The following is a 20,116-nucleotide window of genomic DNA, read 5'->3' on the forward strand; positions in this document are numbered from 1 at the left end:
AAGCCTCCCACAGCAGAGCTCACTCTGTGTATAATTAGCCCTGAAACTAAGTCTGATTACCCCAACTACCAAACTAGGTATACTAGTCTAAACGATGTGCCTTGTCTGGGTAGCTGCTCTAAAATGTACCTTTTCATGTATTCAGTAGCAGAAGAGAGAATTCACCAGTCTTGATCTAAACCCCTTACATAGTGTGGACACTTTGGTAGTAAATGCAGCTAACAGCTTACCAGAAGTTAGTTTTCAACAACCTCCATTTCATCTAGTCAAACAAACAAACAAATAAACAACAAACAAAAATAGTACCCCTGCGATGATAATCCCTCATTAAATTGAAATTGAGATTTTGTGGGTTTGTTTCTATTTTTGCTTATGTAGGGGCTGTTGAGACAAAAGAGTGGATGCCTAGAAGATCAAAAGACTGCTCACCAATAGAAAATTAAATAAATAAATTAATAAATAAACAAACTAACTAACTCACTCACTCACTCACTCACTCACTCCAAGGTATGAAGGCCCCAGTGTGGACTTCATTAATGTATAAATTTTAGACATTTGACATAATAGAAAAAAAAAAAACAATCCACCTTCTCCCAGGGCTGAAACTTGAATGGGAATTGGTTTTCTGCTGGGAAGAAATGAGTCAGATAAGTAAAACATGCAAGCAGTAGGTGGTAGGCCTTTTAAATAGTCTTAGTATGTCACCCAAAAAGGGCACTGGGATGCTACAGAACATGTACCTGTACCCCTAAAGCAAAAAAAAAAAAAAAAGGACTGAATGACTGAATGCCTGGTGTTAAAAAGAACAACCAACAGAAGTAATTAACTAGTTCACATGTTAGTTTGCCCGTCCTCAATGATGAATGGGTGAGCCAAGAAGTCATGCTGTTCTTTGCTGAGGTCCTCAATCCTCCTTTCAAATAGGTTTCTGGCAGCTGAGTGTACCAGCTCCAAGCTACCTCCATCAGTTCATGCTCCAGCTTCTAAACACTGTATCCATTACCGCCCAGGTCTCTGTGTTCATTTACAGATAAAGAGCAAGCTGTGTTGGTGTCTCTATAAACAGTGCCCATGAACCCTTGATTCACCCTTGTCCTGGTTTTGTCTTCTGTTTTTGTTTTCCTCTCGGTATGGACAGCATGAACTTTTCCATTTGCAAAAAAAAAAAAAAAAAAAAAAAGCACTTAATCAACAGTCAATGTTTTGAGTCAGATTAAAACCACAAATACTTTGAGAGCTGTATGTTTGTTCTGTCCTGCTAGATGCACTCATTTTATCCCTTGAAGGACAGCACAAAGCCATGTATGCGCCGACTCCCTTGCAGTAGGCGAGTGTGCTGATGGTCAAGAGTGATAACTGTTTATCTTAAAAGATTCTTAGTTCTTCCCCAGAATTCACCCCCCTTCTCTTTTGACACATTAAAAAACAGTCGTCTGTGAGGCTGTTTTGTTTGTCAGTATGTTCAGAGCAGCACGTTTACATTTACATACTCTTGAAGGCGATCAATATAAGCCAGCCCAGGTCTTCCAAGAGCCCTTAATTATACGGCTAAGAATGTATTCACATGTAATACTTGTGTTCCTGAAATATCTCCCCCACCCCGCCCTTTCTAACTGCCATGTAAGACTCGGAAAGCAAAGAGTGAAATCAAGAGTGCAATAGGCAAGTGCACAATGAGTTGTTAAATGTGATGGCAAAATAAAAAAAAAATTAAAAAGCAAAAGCTCAGTCAGTATGATCAGTAAAGGAAGGGAAAAAAAAAAAGGCAGCGAGGCAAACTGTCTATCATGTGATGAAATTTGACAGTAGGGATTATGGCTTTGATGGACCAGAACAGCTAATAGAAGAAGCTGACATTTTTGAAACCCTGCTAATTAAGGGTTCCTTCCTTAATATTAAAATAAAGTCTTTGTCTGGGTTTTATGGTTGGAGAATCAGGTGTTTTCATTAATATATGCCAGTCAGTCTTAATAAGCTTGGAGGGCAGAGAAAGTTATTATTGAGTGACCTTCTACAAAATAAGCATGTTGCTAAGGGCTCTAACCCTGCCCCGTTCAGACTGATGAATCTCATTTCCAATGCAAAAGCTTCACAAGAAATCCAAGTACTCTCTGTGCAATCACAGAAAATAATCCTTGTGTCTCTTGTAATGTCCAGAATTGCCACTTACTGCACTACTACTGTACAATGAATATTACAATACATATTATTTTTCTACCACAATTGTCTACATTTCTGAATTGCCCGGAATAGAAAAAAAAACTTATTGTGAAGACACTTGTATTGAAAAGTCAGCTCATTTTAATACTTTTCAAATAGTCATCTACTCTGTTCATGAATTATAATGCCTAGAATACATCTGACAATACTGGCTTTGAAAAGGAGATATGTCTATATTATTACATATTCATTTTCAAATAGATTTCAAACAGATTTTAAACCATTCATTGAAATTCATTGAAATGATAAATTCACAGTTGGATTTTGATTGACTCTTAATCCAATTTTACTTTTGATAAGTTTTTACCCTTCCCTTTATACCCACCCCCAACCCTTCTCAGCCAATGGAGTTCTTTTCTCCTCTGTTGGATTTTAAAGCAGAGCTGAGAGGGTATCGTAGAACTTGGAGGTTTTGATGACTGTATATAAAACTTGTCAAAAAGAATTCATAAGTTGAGTTGAAATCTGTAAAGCAACATAGTATTGGGTGATTAATCTTGCTAATTCCCAGCATGTCTGTGTGTGGCTAACGGAGCCAAGATTCATGGTCACTGGCTATTGCTTCACAATCTGGAACAAAGCCTGAAAGAACTTTTCAGTTACTGGGCTGCGTGTCCACCACTAGATCACAGAAACCTGAGGGTGTCAGTTGAGACTCTTCTTTAAGTTTTGTGCTTGTCCCCGCAGCAAAGGCTGAGTTGCACACTGTAGGTAGACTCAAGGCCAGGCAAAATGACACCACGCCCACCAAATTCTCTCTGGGAATGAAGGAAACTAAATTAAAATATGCCCTGGATTTTAAGCTCGCCCATGACCAGAAACCCATCCATTATATACGGACTGTATCTAAGCATGTCGGATATGGGAACAGATATGGCACACAGGCCTTGAGCTAGTGTTTCAATCCCATTCTACAATAGGGCAGTTGTCATTGAGGTGCAGATTTGAGAAGAAAAATGTAATATTCCTGTAAAGGATTGTACAACACCGTTCTGTATTTTAAAAGAGGGAAACAGTAGTGAACTATATCATACATCCTTCTCCTTGGAGCCAAGATCAAAGCCCTCCTAAGGCTTTCCCAGCATCCTCTGCTTCTCCCAATAGTGGAGTATACCACCCTCCCCCCTGTAAGCACCTCATAGCCAGCTACTGCTCTTGACTGCTCTCAGCTCTATTGTCTCAGACAACTCTGCTTTCTGTGTAGCACAGGAATAGGAGGTTGCTGTCCTAGATGCTTTCGGTTCTCAGCCACCTTAGGATACATCCATAGAACTGTGGATCGTAGACAAACTGTATCCATATCACCCAGGAGTTTCTTAAAATGAAAAATGTTAGACTCTACCCCACATCCATAGAGCTAGAATATCTAGGGGTCCATGGCCCCACCTTTGGGAAATCCTAGAGGGATCTGGAGAGATGTAAGTAGCAAGGACTTCAAATGCTCATATCACACATTAATCACGTACTACCCCAACCAGTGCTTTTATCCTATCCCTTTACTCTGCGTGTGCTTGTCTTACCTCGTCACAGTGCACCATTAACTCCTTGGGGGTCAAGTACTTAATTTTCATGCCTTTTTCTCCATATAGAAGCTATCAATAAGAGTTGACTGTCTGATTAAATCTGTAAGTTCAGTTCTTTCATTTGAACAGCATCCCTCTGCTTCTGTTCTTTTATTCTCTTACATCTCCTCCGTCTTCCCTGTCATTTTGGTGGTAGTCCAGTACGTCATAGTTTAGTTCAGGGATCCATGTTCCAGAATAGTACTGTCCAACAGAAGCATTGCAAAACCTACATGTAATTTAAAATGCCCAAGTAGCCACTTTTTATACAGCAAATTAGTTTTAATTATGTGACATTCAGTATCTCTACCCCTTTGCTTTTCTTTTGTTTTTTGTGGTTTGTTTTTTGTTTTGTTTTGTTTTGTTTTTGGTTTTGTTTTTTGCCTTGTTCTAAATCTTTAAGACCTGGTGCCAATTTTATACTTACCAGTTCATTATATATAGTTCAGAAGCAGCCGTCTTCTGAGTGTACTGATATCATACCAGTCGGGGTGGCTCTTATAAAAAATTCAAGAATAAATGGCATAAGTGGCTATGTGATTAAAAGCCCTAGATAAGATGCCAGACTAATCGCGTGTAGCTGGCATGTTCTTCTAGTAAGGCAGCACACTGAGTTCTCAAAAAGACCTGATGTCCCTCACATAGGCCGCACTGCCCTCCCAGATGCCTTTAGAATACACACTGCTCTCGGCAAATGAAATAGCTCACTTTTTTCTGGCCAATGTTCTTCACTTCCATTTATGACCCACGCTGTAAGAAGACTAACTCCCAGCCTGTTCTCAAACATGTGTGGCTTTGGCGTATTCCTTTACCACAGCACCTAGAGAAGCTCTAAGTACTGTCTCACTTCAGAGAAAAGAGCCGCCATCGGTCACAAAGAGTCCCAACTGCCAAAATACAGTCCCAGAATGATGTGCCTGGACTGTGGCACCCATGAGTCTTCCAGGAGCTTCCCAAGATTTGCCTACATACACCAACAGAGAAGGCTCTAGAAGGGTCAGTAACTGTGCACAAACCTGGGGACTTTATTCCTCCTTCTTCCTGTCTGTGGATCAACACTCAAGCTTCTTGATGTGACCTAACTGTCCACTTTCTTCAGTGACTAAAATACTTAATATCTGCCTTGCATTTTCTTGAAAAAGAAGTTTTGGAAACTTGAGAAAGGAATGGGAAGGAAACATGAGGACATTTTAAACATAGAGCCTGTGACTTGTTGGTCCAGTCTGGGAACCAAGGCATCTGGCAAGCAGGAGCCTTCCTGTGGGTTGTTTTCTCTATGTGTAAGAATAAATTATTCTGCTCGGCTTTTCTGGTGAGAATCCTGTTATTGATTGTGTTTTGTTGTCCTCATTTTATTCCCCTTCTCCCCCTTTTTCTTCAGTGTCCCTTAAACATTCTGCCCAAGCTCTTATCGAGAAATGCCAATGGAGATCCTTCACAGAGTGTCTCTTTAAAAGCTGGAAAAATGATTAATTAGATTGTTTGTGTGTGTTTTTTATTATTTATTATAGTTTATGTGATGATTATCTGTGTGCATTAACCATAGCCAAGGTTTCAGTCATATAAGCCACACTGTTTTACTGTGACTAGAATAAAATAAAAACCACTCTGTCTGAAATCTTAAAATACATAGGAAACCCAAGGCCAGAACTATTATAGTCTCCCTAATCCAATTACGCTCTCTGAACCGAAAGAGCTGTTAAATTTCAATCTTACTAATATGTTTTGCTGTTGTTGTCGTTGTAGTTGTTGTTGTTTTGGGCCTTTGTTTTGTTTGTTTTGTGTTTTGCTTTTTCATTGATGTTGTTCTCATGGCCAAAAAGGAAGAGGGCAAAAAAATTAACTAGGAGAATAAAAACCAAATAGTTAGATAAAACCAGATAGCCACGTCTGGCTTTGCAAAGTGAATCCTAATTTTAAATGGCGAACGGTGAAGCATGTAAAATTTGAGGATAATGGATTACCTATGCCAATATCAAGTATTCTATGTTGATTGGTCTCCTTACTACCAAGGTAATAGAGACGCTTTCAAAGTGACAGCTTACTCTCCATCTGATCCTCAGAAAAGAGGGATTGACTTAGCTACCTTGTGGCTAATGCTCCTTTCTTGGCAACATTCCCATTTTCTCTGTGAGGTAACCTCCCCGGTACCCTTTCCCCTCCCAGTACTGTGATAAATACTGAAAAGTTGGCCTTTCCTGCCCTGCAGACGCGTTAAAACTTCAAAGCTCTGGAAATCTTGTAAAACAGGCTTTAAACACTCCTGATTTGGTCACATTCACAAATCTCTGGGCTCATTCCTCTGATGGAGGGTCCACTCAGTGTTAGGAACTCAACTCTCTTCTTTTTGCTGGTGCCTCTTACTGAAAGGGAAAGACTAGGACATTCCCAACCATCCTAAAACCACTGCTTCAGGAACCTGCTGTGATGTCAGTGCTGTGACCACGAGGACTTGTAATGGTGCACATCACTTACTGGGTGAAAATGGAACGATCTCAAAAAGTCTGCCATTTATTTTTTTTTCCCAGAGACCACTTCTGTAAAGATTTAAGCATTCTCAGTTGGAATCTTCTCTGTGCAGAATATCTCATGAGCTGTTATAAATACTTAGCAATCCTCGTTAATTACAGACTGATCAGTTTACCCATCAGGAATGAGAGTCACAGAGAAAGAGATACCACTGTCCAGAGACACCGTACCAGTCTCTGCCAGTCTCCGCCAGTCGTCTTATGGGACCTTGTTCACTTTGAAGACAAGGGGCATCCTGGCATTCCCCCGCCCTTCTTAGGGTCCACAGTGGGTTGTACAGTAAGGTTCTGCATGCTGCTATTACAGTGTCTAGTCAGGTACTCCAGGGGTTATAGGAAAGTGAATAAAAACAAAAATAAAATGTAGTTGGCCTCACCAGTTCCCACAGGAATGGAAATGTTTATTTCTGAAAATAAAATAAACACACGATGTGGTATCTTTCAGCGCACACTCTTCTGAGCAAAAACTCTGGTAACGTCTCTCTAAACAGAGTGGGTTCATTTTCTTATTTGATGACACTGAAAGGTTTTCATTCCACCTCACTGTTCTGATACAGAACCTTCCTTTCTTCTTGTTCTACTAATTTATACATGCATTTCTGTAACGGACCTAAGGCTTTTATGCATTTTTTTTCCTTCAGATAAGTCAGCAAATACATAGAATGAGACAGAGCAGTAAAGAACATCAACTTTCTGTCAAAACAGTTCATAAATATTCAGCAGAGTTCTGCAGTATGTAGGAAGTTATGAAGATGGCATTAAGATACCAGTAAATCCAAAGGAAACCTATGCTAATCAAGCTATCATATCTTATTATATTTTATTCCCTTATCGCTTTATTATCCTTCAATAACACAAATGTGGCCCCCTCCCCCTAAAAATACTGCAAACAAATCCTCACCTGCTAGGGTGAGATAGAATTTCTACCTTATCCTGGGTCAGGGTTTTCTAACCAGGATGTCAAGGTCTCTTGGTGGATCTGATAGCCTAACCCAGGAGACAGCCCCCAAGCCACCTTTCTCTCTCAGGAGTGACTTTCAGATATTGTTAGCAACCCCTGTGGAGTGGGTCAGGCTAGAGAAGGACCCAATTTAAGTACCACCAGTCGTCACTACTACAAGGCCCTCAAGAAAGCTTGTGTCTTCCAAAAGAGCTGTGGCATTCTACCGTAAACGGTAGGTCTTGAAAAATGTTTCTTTCTTTTTTTATATGATAAAAGTCAATCACCCTGTGTTATTTCTAAGATGAAAGTCTTTTAAATGCCTGAAACATGGGCGTAAAGCAATATCCTCTAATGGGCTCACCATGCAGGTGCTATATGACCGCTGCTGGTCCCTTGCACACACCAGATTTTCTCAGTCAAAGGGGCCTTGGACTCACAAGGAGCCCTGTCAGGACACTGCTCTAGTTAAAAAAACATACTGCTCACTCCAGGGGAGCAAGCCATGTCTATTGACATGCTTGCTTGATGTTTGAAAAGACAAATTAGTCCTTCATCTTAGCTATCAGCAGGGCACACGACCCCACATGGAAAAGTCAACTCAAAGCGCTGTATAATATATTTAGTTTCCCACGAAACTTCAGTCACAAAGTCTGCTCTGTCCGGTGTGAAAATTACACGCAAGCTAATAATAGATCTCGGAAATACATCTGAGGGGAAGCTGTATAGTTTCGTATGTCTTTGGGCTGTGGCTTATCCTGGAGCATTGAGTAGGTAATATCTAGGCAGAAAGAGTCTGGACAAAATGACATCACCAGATTTAGTTATGTAAGGCCCATCCTCTATCTGCTGCTGCCAGTACTCTTTCTGTTGGTTGTTGTTGCTGCTACTGTTGTTGTTATTTGTTGTTGTTGTTGTTGTTGTTGTTGCTGCTGCTGCTGCGGTTGCTTCCGTTGTGGCTGTTGTGGTTGTTTATTGTTGTGGTTATTTGTTGTTTGTTGTTGCTGCTGCTGTTGTTTGTTGTTGTTGTTGTTGTTGTTGTTGTTGTTGCTGCTGCTGCTGTTGCTTCCGTTGTGGCTGTTGTGGTTGTTTATTGTTGTGGTTGTTTGTTGTTTGTTGTTGTTGCTGCTGTTGTTGTTGTTGTTGTTGCTGCTGCTGCTGTTGCTTCCGTTGTGGCTGTTGTGGTTGTTTATTGTTGTGGTTGTTTGTTGTTTGTTGTTGCTGCTGTTGTTGTTGTTGTTGTTGTTGCTATTGTGGTTGTTTATTGTCGTTGTTGTTTGTTCTTGTTGCTGCTGCTGTTGGTTGTTGTTGTTGTTGTTGTTGCTGCTGTTGCTTCCGTTGTGGCTGTTGTGGTTGTTTATTGTTGTGGTTGTTTGTTGTTTGTTGTTGCTGCTGTTGTTGTTGTTGTTGTTGTTGTTGTTGTTGCTATTGTGGTTGTTTATTGTCGTTGTTGTTTGTTCTTGTTGCTGCTGCTGCTGCTGTTGTTGCTCTTGTGGTTATTTGTTGTTTGTTGTTGCTGCTGTTGTTGGTTGTTGTTGTTGTTGTTGTTGCTGCTGCTGCTGCTGCTGCGGTTGCTTCTGTTGTGGCTGTTGTGGTTGTTTATTGTTGTGGTTGTTTGTTGTTTGTTGTTGCTGCTGTTGTTGGTTGTTGTTGTTGCTGCTGTTGCTTCCGTTGTGGCTGTTGTGGTTGTTTATTGTTGTGGTTGTTTGTTGTTTGTTGTTGTTGCTGCTGTTGTTGTTGTTGCTGCTGCTTCTGCTGTTGCTTCCGTTGTGGCTGTTGTGGTTGTTTATTGTTGTGGTTGTTTGTTGTTTGTTGTTGTTGCTGCTGTTGTTGTTTGTGTTGTTGTTGTTGCTGCTGCGGCTGTTGAATACTCTAGGCAGTACAAGGGACCTGTTTCCTTTTTGCCATTATTCAACCCAGGCATGGTGACATGAACCTGTAATATGAATAGGCAGAGGCAGGCAGATTGTGAGTTCAGCACCAGTCTGAATTAGAAAGCTTCTGTCTCAAAAGAACAACAAAAACAAAACAACCAGAGCAACAAAATCAAGGCACTCAGTTAGGGTAAAGTTAGTCCTTGTGGTCAAAGGTGGAAGCAGCCATGTCTATTTCTCCTTCTGAAGCTCAGAAAACCATCGAAAGACCTCCAGGTCTGTTTCCTGAGTTGGACAAATGGAACTACCAAATATGGTGATTGAACTTACTGTGAGATGAAGAGGTCCTTAAATTTGCCGTAAATGTCATCTGAGCCAATGAGAGGACCCCACTAGGGGTGAAAAGCTACCATTTTCCATTGTGAAGATCCTCATGAAGGACTGAGGATACAACCAACAATCATACTGGGTGGATTACTAAGATTCTACTCTTTGTGATTTGAAAGTGTTTTAATCTTTTTTGTAAAGTATGTTTTAATTCAGATAATGAGGACATGGACTGTGAAGTTTGGAAATTAACCATCTAACTGTTTTGCCTTAAACTGGAAACAAAAAAAAAAATGGGTAGAAGAGGATGACCACTGGACTCTTAAAAGAATTTCTCAAAGCCTGCCTTTCCCAGCACTTGTTTAATTTCATCCTCAGTCAAATTCAGCTGGGTCTACAAAAAAGAAGGTCTAGCTGTTAATGTACCTAGCAAGGGTTTACTGGAGATGAACACATTATGGTGCTATATTGTAATACAGTTTACAGACTAATACACTACAGCCATAATGCTGGTAATAACACTTAGGAGAAAAAGAAAACAATTTAAGCATGATCTAGTTCATCATAGATCAAATGATCTTGTTTTAGATCTAACGCTCTGTACATTTTATGCAGCAAACATCTGTGGTAGATGAACAAGATAAAACAAGTACAGAGAGTGAACGCTTTAGAAGAATTAGCAACTAAGGGGTTGACAGTATCCCACTGGCAATGGATTGGGGTTTTACTTTTTCTACTCAAAACTAACATGAAGTAATGTCTACTTATCGGGCAACAAACAAAAATCTTGATCTCTGTAGTCTTTTGAGCATCAAATTTGGTGGGAGTAAACACAAATTTAGTGTATCTGCCAGATCAATCTTCATAAGAAAAAAATTAAAGTTTAGGTTCAGAAGTTGTAAACTATGAGTTTACCAAGTGGACTTAGTCTCCTTCTAGCCCTAAGGATCTGGATAAACTTGAAACAGCATTTCAACTTTTGAGAACTATGATTTTGCCAGTTAAAGTTGGAGGCCATAATAGGTAGTTTTTAAGTCTTTTTCCATTTCTAAACAGTAGTGCCCTGAAAGCAGACCTGAGATGACTGGAACTGTCAGGTAAGTATAAGGTATGATGACTAGGACAGGAAGCAACACTCTAGAAGACTAGAGGTAAATGTCAAGCTGGCTGCTGACTACCTCCATGTCTGTTTTGAGGTAGACAGCCTTCTTCTGCATTTTCCTTAGGTCCAAGAGTTCAACTACAAAGCATCCTGAGACCCAAGAGTCTGAGGGGTTGCTTGCCCCTAGTCCACTTCTGAGAACTCAGTGTGGTCTTCAAGCAAAGATAAAGGACAGAAGGATTCAGAGTCCCCTGCTCAGTGTATTGGTGTTACAAATACTATTTGAGAAGTGAGAGCCCAAGTCTATCTCGACAACTAGCCCTTTCCACTATTGAGATTCTGTTTCTTTGACATGGGGGTGAGCATAGCAGCTTAGAATATTTTATGAGATAGAGCAAAGAATATGGGCATAGGAACGCACACCTGTAAATCCTAGCACTTTGGAGGTGATGGCAGGAAGAAGGTCACCACAATTTCCAGGCTATCTTCATTGACAACTGGGAGTCACAGGATAGTCAAATGCCACACAGTAAGATCTTGTGTCAAGTGGGGAAAGCACATTCACAGAGTAAATAACTAATAATACTATTATTCTAGTATTTATAGTTAGGTCTCACAAGATATCACTATCGTTGTAGCCCCTGTTGGTTGAAATGTCCCAATGTGACAACACAAACGCAAGCTACGCAGGAACATCTATTCCTGTGCTCCTCTGTCCTTGTCCACCAGACAGTAACAAAAGTGGGCATTTTACTGTGTTTCATTTACTCTCTGTGTGTGGGGGTGTGTGTGCATGTGTGTATGTGTGCATGCATCTTTGTGTCTGTGCCATGCCCTCTGTGTGTGTCCCACACCGTGCCATGCATTCCAAGGTCAGACAACAACTTGCAGAGGTCAGTTCTTTTCTTCCACCATGTGATTTCTAGGGCTCAATCTGAAGATGGCTATGTTTACAAGGAAGTGTCTCCACCCTCTACACCATCTTGCCAACCCAAGAGTAGGCATCTAAAGGGTTTTATTTTACCTCACAGAGTGACGATCCTCCTGCATGGTCTCACTAGATTTTCAAATAGAGATATGGAGCAAGGCAGCCATGACTTGTCTTCTCTTTGACCTAAAGACCATAGCTGTACATCACTCCTAAGAAACAGTGTTGCAGGTAGAATGCACTGTGAGAGGTGTCCCCATTGTCCCCCATAGTACCTAGCTGCCAGTTTGCAACAGTAGACTGGAGTCCAAGTAGGTTACAGGAACTGTTCAAGGCCATACAGCTGCCCTAGGGAAGCGTCTGATCTGAAATTCAGGTTCTGACCCCAAGTAGCCTGTACCACCCACCATACCCATGGGCTCAGCCACAACAGATATGTGGAGGCTATGGCAATGTCAACTCACCAGTGTTAACTTCTCCATAAATTTTAGGTTTTACTGTTTGGGATTTCCAAAAACAGTCTGTGCTCTTAACTGCTAAGTCATCTCTCCAGCCCCAGAATTGGGTTTTCAGTAAAGGATCTCGCTGCTATACATAGTAGGGCATGCTGTGACTTAACCTTGCTCTACACACCAGGAAACAGCTTCCTGGGAAGGAAGGATCTATACCTCCAGGAAAAGCAGTTGTAAAGACCTTGACTCTGCTCTGTAGGGCTGGTTTTCATGAACAGTCAATAACCAGCACCCTAAAAATATTTCACTGGGGTTTTAATCTTGTCACAGTCTGCGGTGTGTGTCTGAAGGTCACAGAAATATTACAGTAAAACACTGGGATCTCAGAAGAGTGAAGTGCTTTGATTGGACTCTGTGTGCAGTGAGTGACTTCCTCATAGCCGCTAATCCCCAAACAAAATAACCATCAAGAAATATTAAAACACACATTTTATTAGTTTCATTTGATTTCTTAATTGCGCAAAGTCAGTTTACCCATTTAGTGCTGTGTGAAGTGCTTAGAGGCAAGGCGCACATTAAAGGGATTATTTCCATGTAATCCCCCCCTCCCAGAGGGTAGGAGCCGATCACCGTGAATCCCAATGTGCTCTCTGTCACAATACCAAGTAGAAGAAATAGGTATTGTAGATGAGAGAGTCAGCAGCAGAATAAAGTAAGAGAGTGTAATTTAATAGCTGCACAAAGTACCTCATTTTCAGTAAAAGTTGGGCGAGCCTTTTTCGGGAAGAGCTATTACCCAAACTCAATTTTGCCTTCTCTTTCCCTGGTTGTGCCTCTGCTAATTGATAGATGTCGAAGATGTGTAGCCTGTTAAGATTTTAATCAAATGCTGTCTGCAGGTAGAGGTGATCATCTTCCCCAGACTTGGAGCGCTGAGCACAATGATTGATCTGAGCATCCTGCTCTCTGTGACAGTTTGCCCTCCCTTCCTTCCTGGAAGGAGACATTTGGTAGAGTTTGGAAAGATGCTGCCCATTACACGGCAAAGAGGTAGGAATCGAGTTAGGTGGTTATACTCCCAAGAAACTGGATGCTCTGGAAATTTCTATGGCTCACCATGAGTCCATCACACTGCAAAGGACAGGGAAACCCATTAGTGACCCAGGCAGAGCTTTTTCCTGTCCTGCTGCTGACGTGCCTACCCCCACCGCAGTGCCTGCCATGCAAGGACATTCTGTTAGGAGCATTAAGGCTGGCCTCAGGAAGAGATAAAAGTCTGAGCGGTCTGGGAGGCTGAAGGTAAGGCCGGTCCTTGCAAGCAACTTCTCCCCCCACCTGAAGCAGGTGACCCTTTTCACAGAGGCCGTGTTTGACAGCACTGAGATACTCAGCCCCCTCTTCTGATACTTCATATTCATCCTCTGTTCTTGGAGGCAGCATCATTCAAAGACAAAATAAAACACTTTTTAAAGCCCTCGAGGAGCTTTCTACCATGTATTTTATTAGATTGAAGGCAAAACAAGCTGATACCAGCAGAAAAAAAGATGGCTGCTTCAGACCCCAGCTGACCTCTTTTGCATGGAAAAATTCTCCATACGATTACAGAGCTAATGAGTGATATTTAATGAAAACATTATGCCTTTGCATATATTTGTAAGAGGCACTTTGGACATTTAAGCTTACATAGAAATAAAAGGATATGCATTTTTTAAAAAATATGTTAGAAATCTGTGTATTTAAAAGAAATACTCGCCTGCTATCTCTGGCTGTTTCTGTAAGGGTTTTTATACAAAGCACAAACTTCTCAGCATGAAAACCGTAGGACTCAGTCAATCATCCAGTTGACACCAAACATACAAGTATTTGATGATGCGTGGACAAAACAGCTGAACGCAAGGCAGACTTGTCCACATTTCACGGAACGTTTTGGCTCTATGCAAACAACACTGTATTGGGGGCGGGAGGGGCGGAGTGGGCTAAACAATTGCTAAATAAATACATGTGGAGAAACAACATTCTTTCCCTTCCAAGAATCCTGAAGTATCTGATGATAGAGACTTGGAGCCGAAATTGCTTCTGGGGCCCTGTCGTTCTTTCTCTTCTCAGAATCCATGTCACCGTGTTACCGTATGGAACATGGAAAAGCCCATGACACCTCTCTCTCCACTTCTCTCCCTCTCTAGGTGGAGCTGACAGGCAGCAGCGTCTTTGACTATGTCCACCCTGGGGACCACGTGGAGATGGCAGAGCAGCTGGGCATGAAGCTCCCGCCTGGGCGGGGCCTCCTCTCGCAGGGCACCACAGAGGACGCGGCCAGTTCGGCATCTTCCTCCTCTCAGTCAGAGACCCCTGAGCCAGGTGGGAATTGCGAAGCCAGTGTGTTTGCAGTTGGCGGTCGGTGGGCAGGACCGTCGCCGAGTGAGTGTGCTCAAGGTGCCCGTGTGGAGCGACTATAAATAGAGCTAAGGGTATTTAACAATTCCACGCAGCTTTCAGCCCCATGCAGTAATTAAATAAGGAAGAGATTTGAAAATAAGGAGACATTTTAATAAGTGTAATCCAGAGATCTCATTTCAGTTGAACAATGCATCTGGAAGGGACGATCTCCTCTGGTTTCCCTTTCAAATTACTAGAAGGAGATCTGCGGGCTTGGAACAGCCTCTCCTTTCTTCTTACACATTTATTTATTATTCAGCAAAATGTACCCTCTGGCAGAGGCATCTTGAATATTAGCTTGTAGAGAATTAAAAGTATTAGGCATTTGCAGAAATCTTGGTTTTCTCTCTTTCTTTTATTTTCTCCCTCCCCGCCCCCCATTTTTTTTCTTTTTAAAGCATCAGAAGGTACTTGAAAGATGTGAACAGATAAATTAAGGCTAAAAAGAAAACAGAAATGGCTACATTTTAAACCGCCTTTCCACCCTCAGTATTTAATTAGATCAATTGTATAGAGGAATGAACAGAGGTGACATTCCTCATTGGAATTCCTTCCAGGACTCTTATAGACTTTGCATTCAGAATGTTCCCATTTTCATTGTGTTGTACTGATGATAATTTAAGTATTAGGGGAAAATCCATTTATAAATTAAACAAAATGACTTGATATCCATCAGTCCCCTAGTTCATCAAGCTGTTCAAACACGGGGAAGATTGGCTGGTCGGCCCGGGTCTTCCGAGAGCGCTGGTAATTAGATCTGCGAAGGATTTATTCTTTGCTGATTGGGGCTTTAAATTAATTGAAGTTCCACATTTGTGGTTTTGTCCTTTTTGTACTTTTTTAAAGGAGATATTTCATATTCTTGTGTGGTGGAGTGCTTGGCCAAGCAGCAGTGGTTTAAATGTTAATTTTTCTCATGAGAAGTTTAAGATTTTTAATGAATCAAGGCCTGATTTCAAGTGCAAAGTTTTATTTGCTTACTTGAGAAGTTATTTTGCACTCTTCAAAGATGCCTGCATTTAAAACTACTTGGTCTGTAGTTTTAAAACAGAATTTGCAACACAAAAGCATCATATTAGAGAGGAAAATGAAAACCCTGCCTTAAGATTAATTTTTAAAATAACTACATATTTCAAGAAAATAATCTTTCCTGCCTGGAACTGATCACAATATGTGTATTCATAGGGAAAAAAGAAAAAGTATTGCCTCTCTTGGAAATATCTTAACTCCATACAGAACCAAATCCATGTTTTCCCACGGACATTAAGGGAACTCTTGAGCATGTCCATTACTCATATTGTTCATTTAAGACCATTCTTTACCCTTTACATTGAAAATAACTTCCTGGGAGAAGCCATATATTCTTTATACCATAGCTCACTGACTTTACTGAATGAATATGTCAGCTAGATAATTGACACCGGCTTTTCATTGTTAGAACACTCCTAGCTCTGTACACGAGAGGCAGCATGTGAGAAGGGCTTTCTGTTCATTGGGTCTAAAGATGGATCCAGGGCCTGGCTTCCTCGTGACTCAGTATAAAGGAATTTGAATTGAAAGGCCGTTGTCTAATGGAAGGTCTTGAGAAAATGGATTCTGTTTCCATGAGTCACAAAGATGACTCCAGGATCTTGTCGGTCATTCAGTACAAATCCCAGCATTGGCAGCATAAATACCAACAGGCGCCCTTTGCTGTTGCCCCTGGGAAGAGATCCTAAGAAGAAGCGGGTGAGCCAGTCAAACTTTCCACTTTTCCCGTGGAAAGTTAGTCCTACTTTGAAGCCCAAGTCTCCTTTACTGCAACTCCCCCCTCTCTTCCATAGGGTTTCATATCATGTCCTACAGTGTCTTGTGTAGACACTCAACTGTCCTATGAGATAGATCAAGTCCTCCCTTCTTTCTGCTACCAGGCGAGACTGCAGGGTCTGCAGCCACTATCCATCCACTGGTGTCTTCCTAAGAATGTCATCGGCCACACCATCGGCCTTGACGTGGTTGTAGTTTGTTGATGACCTTCTAACAACCTACATGCCTCTAAACACTGAGCACCGCTCTTAGGTGTTCCACGACCATTTCAGAGAACTGTCACCTTTTCAGTTTAGATAACTGAGCTTTTGTTAATGCACTATAAAGTTAAGTCATATCCCAACTGGTTCTTCTAGGGCACACAATAAACCCAGTTAAATAGCCTAAGGAAAGAGCTTGGATAAATCCCATGCACTCTGTTCTAGCCTGCTTTTCATTCTACAAAACTGGAGGACACAGGCTGGCCTTCTTAAAGGGATTCACTACTGCACATGTCTCCATACTTCCTTCCTCCAGACCTACTCTATCATTTATATCAACAACTGATTGACAGGCACTGGCTTGCCCTTCCTGTAGCTGTTCTCATTAGCACACAGGAAACTCCTCTTTTCCCACCACTCAAGAGCCAGTACCCATCAGCTAAGCTCCCATAAGAAAGGGCCCTCCTTCTGCAGGGTGAGTGTGACACCCACCATTAGGGCATAACCAGTCCATCTTAGCTCTCTATATCTACTGAATTTGGTTATTTTCCTTTGGGGTTTGAAAATGCAATTAGGTTGACTACTCAAATACACCCTGCTCACAGGGTGCTACCTGGAATGAAATACCTTCACTAATACAGATGATTGCTCCAAGAGAATTACTTCAAAAGTGCACGTCAGGCACTACATCCCAAAGCTGCTTATGTTTCTCAGAAGCTGAAAATTTTTAACAAGATTTCCTAATTCTTAATAACATGAGGGAACATTATTGAAGACTCTTGTTCACTACCTGGTAATCTTCTAGACTCCTAGAAGATTGATGAAACGCAGACTCCTTTCTATGTACCGGTAAAATTTGGTTGGAAAAGGATATCAGTATCTGGTTATTATGGAAATGAAAGGGCTAGTGGGTAAGGAATTTTTCAGACGTCCTGATGTGTGCAGTGTAGCATCACTAAATGACTAAAATCTAAATAACACTTGGCATTATAATAAAAGGAAATAAGTGACTAAAGCCGTTTCAAGGTGGTGACACTGTGTCATGATAGGAATTCTGTTTCCCTGACTGCCAACCCTCTGATTGTCTTGTCTTGAATCTGTCTCAAGATAATGGAGGGGGGGTGGGGGGCTGTTGAGCAGGAATCTGTTGACTTGACAGCAAGCCCAAATAAGTATTTTTACAGATAGTTCAGTAAATATATTATTTCCTTTGGAGAAATCTTAAGTCAAGCATTAGAAAAATAAATGGGTACCCTGGCTTTTAAAAGCCCTGATATTCCAGAGGGCCCTTTTGGAGGAGGTAGGTCAGAATATTCTGAAGGAGACTGTTCCTCACTGTCCGGCAGGCAGCCGTTACTATTCCCTGGCAAGCTCTGACAACAGGGGAGTCCAGCCCCTTGGTGCCTGCCGCTGACATGGCGAGCTACTTGGATGGTGCGTTTTCACTGTGTAGATCTGCCTGTGCCTTTCTATGCTCCTAATGTTTCTACATCTTGGTGTTACAAACCCTATCAATGCTGCCTTCCAGATGCTTCATAAACAGAAAGACAGCTTTTCCCAGAAATCCTGAAGGAACTTTAAAAATCTATTTTGAAGGCAGAATAATTTTTTTCTTGAGTTGTCAAAAAATGTATTTTTACTCAAACTTCTTTGTTCATATAACATCTTTTATAATTATAAAATTAATTTATACTCATTATGAAAACTTTAGAATATGCCGAAGAGAAGTGGGGGAAGGCAAAGCAACATTGACTGTTACGAAGGAATCACCTTTGTACAAACAGGGCCACCACACAGCCTTCCAGATGTCATCTCTCTTCCTGTAGGCGTACACCCTTAAGTAAGAGGCTCCAAGGGCATGTTGCTTGACTTTTGTTTTGTCTATTTTCCTAAGTAAGATCCTGACATTCATCTTTCTGGCACCCTGCTTTCTCATGTAACCTCACAAGCATCTTTCTGTGTCATATTTCTCTCGTCAAAATGAAATTCCCTCTTGTCTCCAGCGGTTTGCCTCCTAGATGATAGCAGTCAGCACCCGCCATAGAGCAACAGACCCAGGCCTTGCTTGGAAAGAATTCAGCAAGGACAAGAGGTTCTTGTAGCTTATTGGATGGATGTGAGTTTGTAGGAGGAGAAATCAATACTACACTAGGATTTAGACAATTTAACAAAATACGTGAGACAGTATTGGGGGTGAAGACTAACTATGGCAGCATGGTTAACCACTGGGTGTCTAAAGCATAGGCTATCATGTCTCACATTTCGGACAGGATGTAGTCTGTTTTGTGGGCTGAGTTGGCATAAGCTCCATGCCTACGATGCCTGTTCTGTGTCCCAAATGCTGCTCTAAGGGATGGGGTAGGAGAGTGTTTATGGAAATGGAAATTACCGTCATTGCTGTGTTTTACCTCTAAATCCTCCATCTACAGAAAAGGACTCATCACTGGGTGATTTTTTTTAAGTGAAAAATTAGAGAAACAGATGACAAGAGGTAACAACAAAGAACATAAAATAATCTGAAGATCAGATCAATATTTTACTTCTTGGATATAAGATATACGTGGAGTTTGTTGTGTGGGTTATTATCTGGTTTGTGGTAGGTTTTTGTTTGTTTGTTTTTTTTTATTTCTTTTTTAAGATTGATTACAATTTCCTACCAGTGAGCTGAATTTAGAAGTTAGACAAGGGAAACCATCTCACTAAGCTCACATCCGGCCCAGGTCCCCAGACAGTGTGACTGTATCCACACCACTGTCTGCTGTATTGCAAATGTCAAACAGAAGGTGTAATGGATTTAATATTAGCGCTGGCCAAGGTGTTGAGGGAGCTGTTAATAATGTCACTCCAGTTATTGATCTGAAGCCTTTAAAAATCAGAGAAAAGTGAGAGATCCTCTACTGGGGAAAGGCATACAGTGACTGGTTTTTATTGCCAATATATTTCTACATATAGAGTGGCGACTCTCTGGAATTATGTTATTGTCATTAATCCATGAGAGATATTTTTGGAGCCATTATATGGTAAGATAATATTATGGAGGCCATTCTGAATGCTAATGATTAGAGCAGTCCCTGTAGACATAAATAAACTTCAGTTCTTTGCATGATGACTTCAGCATTCATACAAGTTGTGACATAATAGGTCCTTAGCACATGGTGACCATGTTTTAGGCATTGGACATATAAACAACAAACTACAGTGCACCTCTTTCGGCTTTCAAAAGCTCTGACAATAAACCCTGACGTGACTAGGTAAGGATGGAAATAGATTTGTTCTTCCAGTCTGGAACCTGTTCACGAAGTTAGCGCTTCCGTTGCCATGTTGGTCTGCACATAATAAAATCCCTGCTTTTCATATTCCCAAACTAATAAATGAGACTAAAATTTATAATTTATGTCTAGTGCTTATCAAGCTGCAAAGACGCATCTAATCCTTTCCCAGTTTCCCTCAACATAAACAAAGATAAATCCATCAGATAATGCCGTACCGCCATCGCCGTTGGACTGAATATGAAGTGCTTTGCCACTAAACAAGTTCTCAGTCCCTCAACCTTGCTTGACACTTGTTAATTCCAGGGGCCCAAGTACATGCCATAGAAACACCCCAACAAAATTAACCTTTCGATAATCCAAAGAGATTAGCCTTCAGGAGTAAGTGAAGCTTTTATGCAAAATTGTATCTCCAATATGATTTCTTATCTTTAACAATGTCATTGTTCTTTTGAAGTAGAATATAGACTAT

At 41.1% G+C, this 20,116-nt stretch overlaps 1 protein-coding gene across 16 annotated transcripts in view; it reads left to right on the forward strand.

The window, feature by feature from the left end:
* Nucleotides 1-20,116, forward strand: part of Npas3 (neuronal PAS domain protein 3) — an 825,122-nt gene that overhangs the window by 675,921 nt on the left and 129,085 nt on the right. For all 16 annotated transcript variants that reach the window (XM_039078152.2, XM_039078154.2, XM_039078153.2 and 13 more), the window contains one exon: nucleotides 14,117-14,291. In XM_039078152.2, coding sequence (XP_038934080.1) covers nucleotides 14,117-14,291 — 175 coding nt within the window. The remainder of the gene's footprint in view (nucleotides 1-14,116; nucleotides 14,292-20,116) is intronic.

The sequence above is a fragment of the Rattus norvegicus genome, chromosome 6 (genome assembly GCF_036323735.1).
Source record: "Rattus norvegicus strain BN/NHsdMcwi chromosome 6, GRCr8, whole genome shotgun sequence".
Lineage (NCBI taxonomy): Eukaryota > Metazoa > Chordata > Mammalia > Rodentia > Muridae > Rattus > Rattus norvegicus.